At 37.1% G+C, this 13778-nt stretch overlaps 1 protein-coding gene across 1 annotated transcript in view; it reads right to left on the bottom strand.

The window, feature by feature from the left end:
• Positions 1–6113: 6113 nt before the first annotated feature.
• The window catches only part of LOC106059215 (multidrug resistance-associated protein 1-like), a 39598-nt gene continuing 31933 nt past the window's right edge, over positions 6114–13778 (bottom strand). The window contains exons 30-35 of the mRNA XM_056023274.1: positions 12188–12289; positions 11661–11807; positions 9369–9527; positions 9043–9209; positions 8010–8204; positions 6114–7234 (exon numbers count right to left, since the gene is read on the bottom strand). Coding sequence (XP_055879249.1) covers positions 7126–7234; positions 8010–8204; positions 9043–9209; positions 9369–9527; positions 11661–11807; positions 12188–12289 — 879 coding nt within the window. The 3' untranslated portion in view covers positions 6114–7125. The remainder of the gene's footprint in view (positions 7235–8009; positions 8205–9042; positions 9210–9368; positions 9528–11660; positions 11808–12187; positions 12290–13778) is intronic.

Here is a 13778-nt window from a genome sequence, read left to right as displayed (position 1 = left end):
ATATTGGAGCGATAATAGTTGAACGCACAATTAGCAACAGTGATATTGGAGCGATAATAGTTGAACGCACAATTAGCAACAGTGATATTGAATGAGTAATAGTAGAACACACAATTAGCAACAGTGATATTGGAGCGATAATAGTTGAACGCACAATTAGCAACAGTGATAGTGAAGGAGTAATAGTAGAACACACAATTAGCAACAGTGATATTGAATGAGTAATAGTTGAACGCACAATTAGCAACAGTGATATTGAATGAGTAATAGTTGAACACAATTAGCAACAGTGATATTGAATGAGTAATAGTTGAACACAATTAGCAACAGTGATATTGAATGAGTAATAGTTGAACACAATTAGCAACAGTGATATTGAATGAGTAATAGTTGAACACACAATTAGCAACAGTGATATTGAATGAGTAATAGTTGAACACACAATTAGCAACAATGATAGTGAAGAAGTACTAGTTGAACACACAATTAGCAACAGTGATAGTGAAGGAGTATAGTTGAACACACATTTAATACGAATATACAGGCAACATGAACAATAGCACGTTCCATCTCCGGCCATCAGACATTTTAATATCAAGTGACAATCTTTACAATTCATACAACAAGATCTCTATATAATGTACATGTTTCTCTGTTGTTGTTGCTTTGAATACTTTTATACTTTCATGTTTATAGCATGTTCAGGGACACCCTCAAAGCTTCTCTGAAAGCTTTCAGCATTGACCAAGGAGACGTCAGCAAATGATAGAGCAGTGATGCCCAAAATACGGCCATATCCGGCCCGCGACATGGTTTCATCCGACCCGCTAAACGTTGGTACAAATTGCAAAATATCCCCCATCACATCCGAAAAAAAAAGGTTGAGAAATGTATCTTTACCTATGTTAGGGCCCTCACTTTTTTCTGTGATAGACTAGTATCGTGACATGTACGTTTATGAAATGGGAGAGCCGAAGAAACTACAAGTGGATATTAGCACTATAAAACAAATATGACGGCATTCTTGGTTTGAGCCGCGATTGTTAAACTATGTCTAGAGATTGGAGGATCGATGGGAATATTTACCAAAAAGAGACAAGAAAATGAGCCGTTGTTAAAGATAACTACAATATTTCTCACATTTTAAGTAGACAAATGAAGCCAGTTTTCTATTAATTAATGTAAATACTAGATACACAAGTTTCTAATGGAAGTGTTTCAGGGCAATGTCATTTCCTTTTTGTACATTTTTCATCATGTGGCCCGCGACACAAGTGTCGGAAATTAAAATGGCCCTCAGGTCAAATCAGGTTGGGCAACACTGTGATAGAGCATCATGGCGTCGCGCTGTGAAAACTGGCGCAAAAATTGCAGAGGACACGAGAACAGTGCTGGCAGAAGAAAAACATCAGAGAAACAAAAATTGCAGAGGACACGAGAACAGTGCTGGCAGAAGAAAAACGTCAGAGAAACAAAAAATCTTATCTTATCTTATATAATACAGACGTTACTTCAAAAAAGAAGATGATTACGTCCTACGCGTCATGCATTTAGTCATGCATATTAACCAATGACTTAAATTCTGCCAAGTCACTGGTTTTCCTGGCTAGCTCAGGCAACCCATTCCATGCTCTAATAGCACTCAAGGCCAATGACACAAGCTTCAGCTGGAATAACCTGCCCAGAGTGCAGATGAACATTCCGGGCTTACATAGGTCTCACCAGCCACACGAGGAGGCATAAAACTCCAGTGCAAGGCCCTCAGTCCCCTGGGTGACAAAAGGGGTCATCATCGAACCACGATGGACGAACTATATATATGGAAAAAAAAGTTTTTTTCGTTCCTCTATCAGTCAGGCTACTCCAGAGCCATTCTTTTTGCCTATAGTTATTGACTACATATACATAAAACATATACATAAAGCATATACATAAAAGTGTTGTCATTTTACAAAATGCTTATTTATGTTTGTATGATTGAGTAACATACAGCTGTATGGTCAACGATTGCATGCACCCTGCCGCTCGATGTGTTACTTTCATGTCACATTGGCATTGCTTGATTTCACACACAAAAACAACAACACAAGACATACAACGAATACAAAAAGTCTGCTAATGAGTCATTCTTTCATCGCAGCTTTCGGAAATATATTGTTGACTTAAGACGCTTCTTTAAAAAGATCTGATAAGGCTACCATCACCCCCCCACCACCACCACCAATCCTCCCCCCCCCCCCACCATCACCACCTCCCATATGAAACGACAAAATATATTATCAACTTCCTACACATGAGGCTTGAAGAGTTCCTTCCAAAACGTGGCATTAAGTGGTCACATTGAAGTTAGACTCCAGACTCCATTTAAGGAAGTAAGAACTAATCGATCACTTGAAAACAACACTTCTCGTGTGTTTTATCACTGACATAGATCAACTAAATGGTGTGAACTTTTTTGAGCAGAATGATTTTATAGACAACTCTTTGTCCCGGAAATACAATCCGGCTGTTTCTTTTTAAACTGTCGTTCATAAAAAGCGTTAGAAGTTTTCTACACGATGGAGAGGCATGGACAGTGAAAGCAGAGTTAAAACAAAATATAAAAAACTAGTCTACAGGCGGCATAGCATACGACGCTATTTTGCAGGGCCGGTCTTAGGCCACTGCAACCTATGTGACCGAAGGATCCGCACTTTCATGGAGCCCGCGCTAATTCAAGGTCTTTAAATTATTAAATTAAACCATTTTATAACTTATAACAGATTTCCCGCGCACTCCTGTCGATTTACCAGGAGCTCCTGGAAATCTCCCAAAATTGCAAAATATACGAAAAAGTCCTTAAAATATACGGAAATACATAGAAAAAAAAATTTCATTTTGGGGTGTCATTCAATATGGAAAACGTCAATCCTACGCGCTATTAATAAAACGGCATTATGCTTTAGCCGCAATTGTGTAATCAGGTGAAAGAAGCTTCTCGCGCCTCAAACTAATGAAGAATTACTTGAGGTCAACAATTCTCAAAGATAGATTGAAACATTTGGTAATTCTTGCTATTGAGCTGGATCCAAATGGGAAATAGAATTATTATGATATACTGTATGACTTTGCTACACGCAAGGCTCGTAAAGTAATTCTGTACGTAGTAAAGAATGAATAAATTGCATAGACGAATTTATTTTCTAATACAAACTCTTAAATTTCACTTAGTGTCCGCTTCATTAAACACACTTGGCCCCGCGAAATCCGTTTCGAATAGGGCCTCACAATGCTTTAGTCCGGCCCTGGTTTTTAGTGTTTGTAAAATGTTTTACATGTTTCGGATGTTCCTTCAGAGTTGACGATAGTTTACTTCCTAGTCCAAACCGCCCGAATGGGATGGGAGCGGGCAGGGTGTGACAGTCCATCGCGCAGCCATCCGTAGCGAGCTGTGAAAACGTGTTCTCCCCCCCCCCCCCCCTCTCTTGTTTTTTTTTCCGTGGGGTGACTATCCGCAGAAATAAGAGAGTGATCTTCCCATTTACTTGTGGTCTGACCTGATAAGGGAAGAAGAGAATTATATATAAAGATCCTTTTTAAAAAACAAAGCTTATTTACGGAAAAAACTCCGCACTTGCAACTATGTTTCCTTATTCGATATCAAACAAAAAGATTATTCCCATTAATTAATTGACTAATTGGAGACGCGGTGGCTGAGCGGTAAAGCGCTTGGCTTCTGAATCCTGGTGAAGACTGTGTTTTTTAATTTCGGGATATTTAGGGTGACTCTGAGTCCATCCAGCTCTAATGGGTACCTGACATGAGTTGTGGACAAGTAAAGGTGGTTGGTCGTTGTGCTAGCCAAACGATACCTTCGTAAACCTTGGGCCACATAAATAGCGTGTTCGACTATCTAAGGGGACAAAACCCTACATATTTAGCCATATATGGAACTCACTCCCCATTGATCTCAGACAAACAACATGCTACACCACTTTTAAGAATAACATTAAGACCTATCAGTTCAAAACTTTTTTAGATTGTCATTTTAGCTAAAATGCTAATGTCTGTAATGTTATTACAGCGCATTGAGCCTACATTTTGTTTGTTAATAGCGCGTTATAAATAAAATTATTATTATTATTATTATTATTATGGGAATACTGAAGGATCAATTTTCCTCGTTAGTATCAAAGGTAACAATTAATTACCAGTAATTAACTGAATAATTCTTGTTGGTTCTATTTTTTAATGTATTCATTTCATTTCTGTTCCAATAAAAAATTCTGTTTAGTTTCAACTTGATCCGAGAATGGGTGTGAGAGAACTAACATGTACAAACATTGTAACAAACAGACGGACCAAACATTGTAACAAACAGACGGACCAAACACTGAACGACATAAAGACAGAGGGAGTTAATATAAGCTGTAAGAAAAGGAAAGTTAAACCATGCTAAGCAAATGCTCCGGAAAGGTGTTCCTGTTTTTGTTTTGCCCCGGAAAAACAATTCTTTTTTTTTTTTTGCCCCGGAAATACAATCCTTTTTTTTTTCCCCGGAAATACAATCCTTTTTTTGCCCCGGAAATACAATCCTGTTTTTTTTTAAAACAAAGTTTATGAAAAGCGTTAGAAGTCTTTCATACTATGGAGAAATATTGACAGTGAAAGCAGATTTAATAACAAAAAGTTTAACCCTGTTAATCAAATTTTTGCTGAAAAGTGTTCCTTCTCAATGAAGTTTGTATATTGAAATAAACAAAAAGTTTATGACCTATTACCAAGATATCCTGAAAACATTTAAAATGATTTTTTTTCCCTGTTGTTACAAAATTCGAAATATATATCTGTCTAGTAATAATCTTGAACACTTTATTTCTCCCATTTCCCATAATAGGATCAAATTGAAATTTTGCACAACTAAAAAAACACGAATCAATGTTTTAAAAATTAATTAATTAGTATTAATTCATTTATTTTGTTTGATATAAAAAATTTAAATCTTACACTATGGAGATATACGACTGTGAATGTACAGTTGTTTCCTTAAAAAAAAAAGCTTTAATATTATTTTTTTTCTTTAGATTTTGTTTGTTTTAAATTGTCTTTGTGTAAAATGGCAAAAAGTTGTTTTTTTCTCTCCACGTGACCATCACAGTGTACAAAGCGGGAAGGGTCAAGGAGAACTGAATGAAGACATTCTAAGAGAGACGGGCAATGAGAACGTGGACAGAGGTGGTCAATCGAAATCTTTTAGGATCATCAACACAGAGGCGGCCTTAGAATGTGGCGAGTGGGGCAACCGCCCAGGCCCCGCGACTGATGGAAGCGCGTAAAAGGAGAAATTAATATCAAGTTTGTTGATTGTTCATGCAAAATGTTTCTGAATAATTCGTTACGTTGATTACAAGCTACTCAAATAATATTAGAGGATTGGGGAGAAGAAAACTTACAAGCAAAATCTTACCTGCAGAACAATGACAATGCACTGCGTAATGTAGTCTAACGGTTAATAGTACAGTACCCATATAAGGTATTCTGTTGTGAACAATAGGGCCCTACAGCATTAGAGGCGGGTGATACCTTAAGCGTACATTCCACGCTCACGGCTCACGGGCCTAAGTATGACATTCCCCCAGGCCCCGCGTGCTCTAGTGCCGCCTCTGATAAACATTATACAGACTAATGAATGGCAAAAAGAAAAAGAGAGAGAGAGAAAGGAGAAAGAAAAAGAGACAAAAAAGAGAGAGGGACACAGAAACACAGGGATAAAAGTGAGAGACAGAAAGAGATGGAGAGAAAGAGAAAGGAAGGAAAAATATAAAGAGATAGAGAGAGACAGACAAAAAGAGACAGTTGTGCATGACTTCATTGCAAATACAATAAACCCGCTGATATTGACATGATCCCTAAAGATTATTCTATTTTGTGAACTATTGGTTTCTATTAACATTGTATTGAATGCAGACATTGATCAACACTAGAATGGCTAGAACGAATAAAAAGAGTATTTGTTTCTAAGGGTCTACTAAATGTTCATGTGGCCCGCCATAAGGTTTTTAAAAATATTGTGTCCCGCCAAGTCAAAAAGGACTGACAACAACAAAAAAAAAAAAAAAAACTAAAACTAAAACTCAACGAAATTCAATTTATTGTAACGTATATTTCAGGACATTTATTTATTCTTTATGATCTGCACTTGTCGCATGAAAAATGAAAAAAAAAAGAAAGAGAGAGAGTGAGAGAGAGAGAGAGAGAGAGAGAGAGAGAGAGAGAGAAGGAAAGAGAGAAAGAGAGAGACTAATATAGAAGCAAGAGAAAGAATGATGCCGTTACATGGTTAAAGAAAAGAGAGAGAGAGAATGAGAGAATGAAAAAGAAGAAATACTAAAAGGAATGGAACGTGACAAAAGAAGAAAAAAGAGATAGAGAGACTGACAGTAAAAGAAAATTGAACAATAAGAAAGAAAGAGAAAAAGAGAAGAACACAAACAGAAAGAGAAAAAGAGTTTGATCATAAAAGATTTTATGAATTGAAGCAATAATTGACAACAACGTGACGAGACAACAACGTGACGAGACAACAACGTGACAAGACAACAACGTGTCAAGACAACAACGTGTCAAGACAACAACGTGACAAGACAACAACGTGACAAGACGACAACGTGACAAGACAACAACGTGACAAGACAACAACGTGACAAGACGACAACGTGACAAGACAACAACGTAACAAGACGGCAACGTGACAAGACAACAACGTGACAAGACGACAACGTGACAAGACAACAACGTGACAAGACAACAAAAAAGACATGAAGATTGCCAATGCTACAAATGGAGAAGAGAAGACTTTGATGAAACAATGAATCAATCTTTGACCAGACAACCCTTGTTAAACATCTACCAGGTTCCAGAAACCATAAAAGGAAGAACATACTTGACACAAAAGAGACCCATGAAGAAATTATTAGTTCTGGAAAAAAATATATTTGGGGTGAGACCAAATGGAAAAGCAGTGGGGCAATGTCGGAGTCCCTAATGTAGTCAGAGTAGATGAACAGCAGGCTGTTAGAAGAACGAAGAAGTATAATGAAGTCGCCTTCACTGGTCTGTAAGTTGGCAAAAGTTCTTGACTCTGATTCATACCAGGCCTGAATCTCTACACATGCTGTAGAAAATACCCCCAGCTTCTATGAGGTCTCTGGGAGATGCAAACTCTTTAATGACACCAGCATCAAGGACGATAACTCTAAGATAGTAAAAAATAAAATCTCAGAATTAGATGTAATGATGTAAAGAAGAAAAAAAAAAACATAAAAAGCGTGTTTTTAATTCTCAGACTTAAACTATATAAAAATAAATATTTAACCGTTAGATTGAAATTAGACTACTTAGAAAGTAATAGTATTTTGTTTATAGTCAAGTTAACTCCCTTTATTACAACTGCCTAAAAATAGCCCAAGAAACGTTGACAACAAGAATATCAGATATCGACAAGAGAAGGACACAAAAGAACTTACAAGTACAGAGGAGGACAAACAAGAACATACCAGTAGGCCTACAGAGGAGCAAAAAAAAAAAAACCGTACAAAGGAGGACAAAATCATACAGTAAAATTTTCAAAAAAGGTTTCCAATTTTCACAGTATTGTAAGCGAGCAAAAACCTGATAGAATCACTAATTAGGCCAGTGTCTGTTGGACCTAGGACTGGAAATTAAAAAAAGGAGAACAAGATATGACAGATTATTTTTTTCGGTTTTCCCAACATTTTCTTATCATGAACAAGAATTGTTAAGATTGTGAACTGTGAGGTTCAAGAGATCACGAAAGTCCCAAACTCTGCACGCTCTCCATGTCGTACTAGGAGGTAAAAAACTTTACTATTGAAGAAACGTCCGAAATGTGTAAAAAGAAACAAAATTCTCGTTCTATCCGTTCATTATATACAGGCCTACATAGTCCATGCACTAACCATTCATTGTTTCAGCGCTTAGCTTCACCTTTGTTTATGACCTTTCCTTACCTGTCATAGTCCATGATGGTGTTCAGCCTGTGAGCTATGGCGATGATTGTGCAGTCTTTGAAAGCGTCTCTTATTGTTGTCTGTATCAGGGCGTCTGTCTCCATATCAATGGCAGCAGTGGCTTCATCCAAGATGAGAATTTTAGTTTTACGGAGAAGTGACCTAGCCAGACAAACCAGCTGACGCTGTCCAATGCTGAAACGTAACGTACTTGTTTTATAGGCCATCTCACTTGAAACTAGTTGAAACATACAGAAGATAATCTTTAGAAGAATTCTTTGAGCTGTTATATTCTAGACAAGAAGTTTTGGCGTCAGAGGACATAGTCTGGGCCTTATGGCAGTTAGTGTAACACGAAAGTTACAAGTTTTACAATGTCATTTTCAAGAAATCAAATATTATGTACAAGTAATTAGTTTTTAAAAATTCGATATTAAGCTTGGGAATGACGAAAGAAATCAGAGCTTTTAGGTCAAGTCTATCACATAAAAATGTCAATCTCACAATGGCAATGTCACAATCGTCACTGTTAGATTGATAAATGAATATTCTCAGTTGGGGCACTTTGATTGTGAAAAAGCTTTCAGTGATAATGATTCATTCTACTCCAAATGGCACCCTAAAATACGCGTGTTTCAACTGCCCATCACACTCTACTATATCTCTGTTTCAACTCTCCATAACATTCTAAGACATGTGTGTTTCAACGTACACACTTGTTTGAACTCCTGACAACATAACACACTCGTGTTTCAACTCATCTAATTTGACTGACATTCTTACACACTTATTTGAACTCCTGACAATATAACACACTCGTGTTTCAACTCATCTAATTAGACTGACATTCTTACACACTTATTTGAACTCCTGACAACATAACACACTCGTGTTTCAACTCATCCAATTTGACTGACATCCTTACACACTTGCTTTAACTCCTGACAACATAACACACTCGTGTTTCAACCTTCCATTACATTCTAACCACCGTGTATTACACACAACTCGTAAATCGTTTGGCGACTCGTACCTCAAGTTAGACCCTTCCTCTCCACACTCGTACAGAAGCCCTTCAGGTTGGCTGGAGACAAAGTCTTTCAAGTGAGACCTGGCCAGAGCCGTCCACATCTGATCGTCACTGTACTGCTCGAACGGATCAACGTTCATACGTAAACTTCCGGAGAAGAGGACAGGGTCCTGTAAGAGAGAAGAGGACATGGTCCTGTTAGTAGGATGACGTAAATTCGTGATACATAAACATATTAAATGCCATAAAATTGCGTTCCAATAGTACGCTTAGTAACAATAACAAACAAGAGATAAACTAATGCTAATACGTTGTGCTGTTAGACCTACCTGGGGTAAGATGGTCAGTTTGCTCCGGAGATCATGAAGACCTATGTCCGCAATGTTCACTTCATCTACAAAGATAGACCCACTCACCGCTTCAATGATGCGGAATAAACACAGTGTCAAGGACGACTTTCCGGCGCCTGTTCGTCCAACTATTCCAATCTTAATGCAAATTGAAAGGAAACGAAACGAAATAATACGTAAAATACTTAAAACTTAAGACTACTACTGATTTTAAATTTGATTTTTTTAAGCTCTTTTAAGTATAAGTTTAGAAAATGGCGCATAAATGAGTAATAGATATGGGAAAATGAAAAGCGACGTGACCTAGTTAATAAAAGAGCGGAAATAGAATAGTGACAGGTTTGGCACGAGAAAGACGTTTTATTCTAGAAAGGGCCTTTCGGATGTCCTTTCAGTGACGTCGACATTGGGCAGATTCTCTGTTTCAATTAATTAAACCGTTGATTATATTTCATCCACACATTCATTGATTCATCCGGTTTCGCCGTGTGTGGTAGTTGGCTATGAAGTAATGCAAAGTTACAGAGGCGTAGTGAGCAAAAAGTGCGCCCGGGGCATGTACATTATTGCCCCCCCCCCCCACACCCATTTTCCATGAACATCACATAGAAATATAGGCTGCATGTGGCGCCCCCATGAGTGTGGCGCTTGGGGCATCATGCCCCCTTGCCCCCCTCACTACGCCTCTGCAAGGTTATAACAGATATTATAATAATAATTTATAATAATAAAACAATTCAATACGTCATAGGTAAATTTTTTTCGTCCGTAAATTCGTTTTCCAATTCAAAAAAAAAAAAAGAAATTCACAAATGTTGCTAGGCAAGTGTTACAACATACAGGACTCACTCCAGGCACAAACTATGTTGGTCTAATTAAAATTGCCAGTGACAAACCTGGCAAAAGAAAAACAACACACACACCAAAACTTTACCCACGACCCCATTAACTTTAAAAAAAAAAGTGAATTTGTAAGACAGAAACTTAAACCAGATGGAACTTCTTAGAAATGTGGCGGTGTGCTATACGTTATCTCACCCCTACCTATATATTAGACATGTGGTTAGAGAGTTTAATTAGGATGCACATGCCTAAATAAATTTAGGTGTTAGTGTGTTGTTAAGTAAACTTGCTCTGAGCACTCAAGATACTCTGGATGACTGACAGGAGTAGAAACAGGAAAAAAAATACTTTTTAAAAAACAAAGATTATATTAATGTGTATCAATTAGTTTGGATCAGAAATGTATTTAAATTTGTAATAGATCTAGACTAACAATAATAAATCTGTGTGATTAGAAATAGTTTTGTTACCAATTGTTTTTTGTTTAGCGCAATATCATGCTTTTATCGTTCTCAATACGCTATAATCATATCACTTGTCTGGGCCAATTGGAAAGGGGGAGAAAGAACGGGGTATCTGGGTGATCGCTTTTTAAATATATTTTTGTAAAAAAAAAAGGGAATTCGAACTTTTGGGCTAAAGTCTTCTCAGGCTACTCAAGCCAAACCACTCCGCTAGCGAAGAGTCTATGAACATGGAAGATTGTAAAGTTATCTATTGTCTCTATTTGATGTTTGTGTTCACTAAGCCTCAGACGGCAGCCTAATATAAACGAGACTAATGCAGCTTATACCACCACTTCAGTCAATTACTATTTCTTTCCCTTATTGGGATACCAAACAAATTAATTTATTACCAATAGTAAATTAACTAATCGGTTAAATTTTTCTATTGATTCTTGTGTTGTCAGGTAAAAGAAATAATTGTGCAAAACTTCAGCTTGATCCAAGATTGAGTGTGGGAGAAACAACGTGTAGAAACTTTTGGCCAGACAGACACACACGCACACACAGACAGACAGACAGAGTAAGTTGATATAAGCTTTGTAAAAAAAACAACATATGTGTTCAACTTAATTTAATCTAACTAAGCAGACGACCGCCAGTTGTTTCCCTTGCAGTCACAGAATGCAGGAGTAAGTAAATGATAATTTGATAATGGAACGGCTTATATGGAATATATATATATATATATATATATATATATATATATATATATATATATATATATATATATATATATATATATATGAAAGTATGCAGGCTACAAATTTCATAGAACAACAAAAATAGAAGTATGATTTCATGAAACATTTGGGCAGAACGTCTGCTCGTGTTACTCTCGTATGGTCTACATTACTTAACAGCATGAAACTGGCCATCTCTAAAAAGTTGTGAATAGCATCATTCCAACGCAGCAGTTGTTTACCTTCTCACCTCCTATGATCTGACAGTTAACACCCTTAAGTACCAGATCTAAACCAGGCCTGTATCTGGTCTGGTAGTTGACAAAAGTCACATTGCCCTTACTGGGCCATTCTGGGCTAGGTCGATTTTTGGGGTTGATAAGTGCGGCCTGAAAAAAAAACAAAAATACATAGAGGAATGTAGTTATAAATATATATTTATTTCTAAATAAATTGAATTATGTCCCTTTGATCGGCTTCATCAAAACAACATCCATGTTACATTTAGTGTATAAAATCACAATATATTAAGAGATGGGGAGAGAGGGAGTGTTGAAGCATGTTGTTTAAAAGTCGTTTAAACAGTTTAAAGTGTGGGGTATCTAATCACGTGACTTAAAGCTCACAGCAAAAAGTTGGTTTCGTTTTCTATGCACACTGGTAAATCTAATTCTCAAAACAAGATATTCTATAGGAAATATGCTTTTAGTTTCTTAGGTATAAGACTCTAGCGGGTCATAATCCAAGATTAATCGTATACTCCCCTGACCTCTTGCTCCACTTGAAAATATTCTTTCATTCTCTCCACTGACACAATGTTCGTTTCAAATTCTGAAATTTGTCTCACCATGTAGGGCAACGCACCAGCAACCTAGAGGAATACAAACAGATGTATATAAGTAAGAGAAGCAACCTAGAGGAATACAAACAGATGTCTTTAAGTATGAGAAACAACCTGGAGTAAAACAAACAGATGTCTTTAAGTATGAGAAACAACCTAGAAGAATACAAGCAGATGTCTTAAAGTATGAGAAACAACCTGGAGGAATACAAACAGATGTCTTTAAGTATGAGAAACAACCTGGAGGAATACAAACAGATGTCTTTAAGTATGAGAAACAACCTAGAAGAATACAAGCAGATGTCTTTAAGTATGAGAAACAGCCTGGAGGAATACAAGCAGATGTCTTTAAGTATGAGAAACAACCTGGAGGAATACAAACAGATGTCTTTAAGTATGAGAAACAACCTAGAGGAAAACAAACAGATGTCTTTAAGTATGAGAAACAACCTAGAAGAAAACAAACAAATGTCTTTAAGTATGAGAAACAACCTAGAGGAAAACAAACAGATGTCTTAAAGTATGAGAAACAACCTGGAGGAAATCAAACAGATGTCTTAAAGTATGAGAAACAACCTGGAGGAAATCAAACAGATGTCTTAAAGTATGAGAAACAACCTGGAGGAAATCAAACAGATGTCTTTAAGTATGAGAAACAACCTGGAGGAAATCAAACAGATGTCTTAAAGTATGAGAAGCAACCTCGAGGAAAAAACAAAAGATGTCTTTAAGTATGAGATGTTTGGTTTTAAATACTTATTTATATTAGAAATGAATTAATTCTCAGTCTCTAGCACTGTCAGGCTCGAGCTTCGTTAATGGGAAATAAAATTCATCGTGGTCTCTTGAACATTGTCTACTGAGAAATTTTCTAATCATGTGGCAGGTCTGCAGCTACACAGCCTTCTGACAGGTAAAGAGGATCTTCGACTGTGTCTGTGAGGTCAGTCGTCACTATCCCCTCGGTGGATATAAAAACAATGTATATTGTTATCTTAGATAACTTTCTCCATGTTCGTTTAATCTCTATCTAAACTTTCATAGTCTTTTTATAAGTCTAAGCTTAGGTATTTGTACTTAGTTCTTGTTTGGGCCTCTCGATAGAATATGTATCTTTGATGGATATGGTCGGCATTCGCTGGTAACACTCCACAAGGGCGAATTTCTCTAGTAACAATTTTCAACTTTCTGAAAATATGATGTCTCATTCTGTTATTCTGGAGGCGCGAAGGTTAGGCGGTAAAGCGCTTGGTTTCCGAACCGGAGTCCGTGGTTATAATCCTGGTGAAGACAAGGTTTTTGATTTCCGGATCTTCGAGATCCTCTGAGTCCAACCAGCTCTAATGGGTACCTGACATTAGTTGGGGAAACGTAAAGGTGGTTGGTCGTTGTGCTGGCTACATGACACCCACGTTAACCGTGGGCCACAGAAACAGATGACCTTCACATCATCTGCCCTATAGACCACAAGGTCTGAAAGGGGAACTTTACTCTTTACATTTTGTTATTCTAGAATATA

Source organism: Biomphalaria glabrata, chromosome 3 (assembly GCF_947242115.1).
Source record: "Biomphalaria glabrata chromosome 3, xgBioGlab47.1, whole genome shotgun sequence".
Classification (NCBI taxonomy): Eukaryota; Metazoa; Mollusca; class Gastropoda; family Planorbidae; genus Biomphalaria; species Biomphalaria glabrata.
Note: the sequence above shows the minus strand (reverse complement) of the source record. Positions and strands in the feature narration are given on the sequence as shown.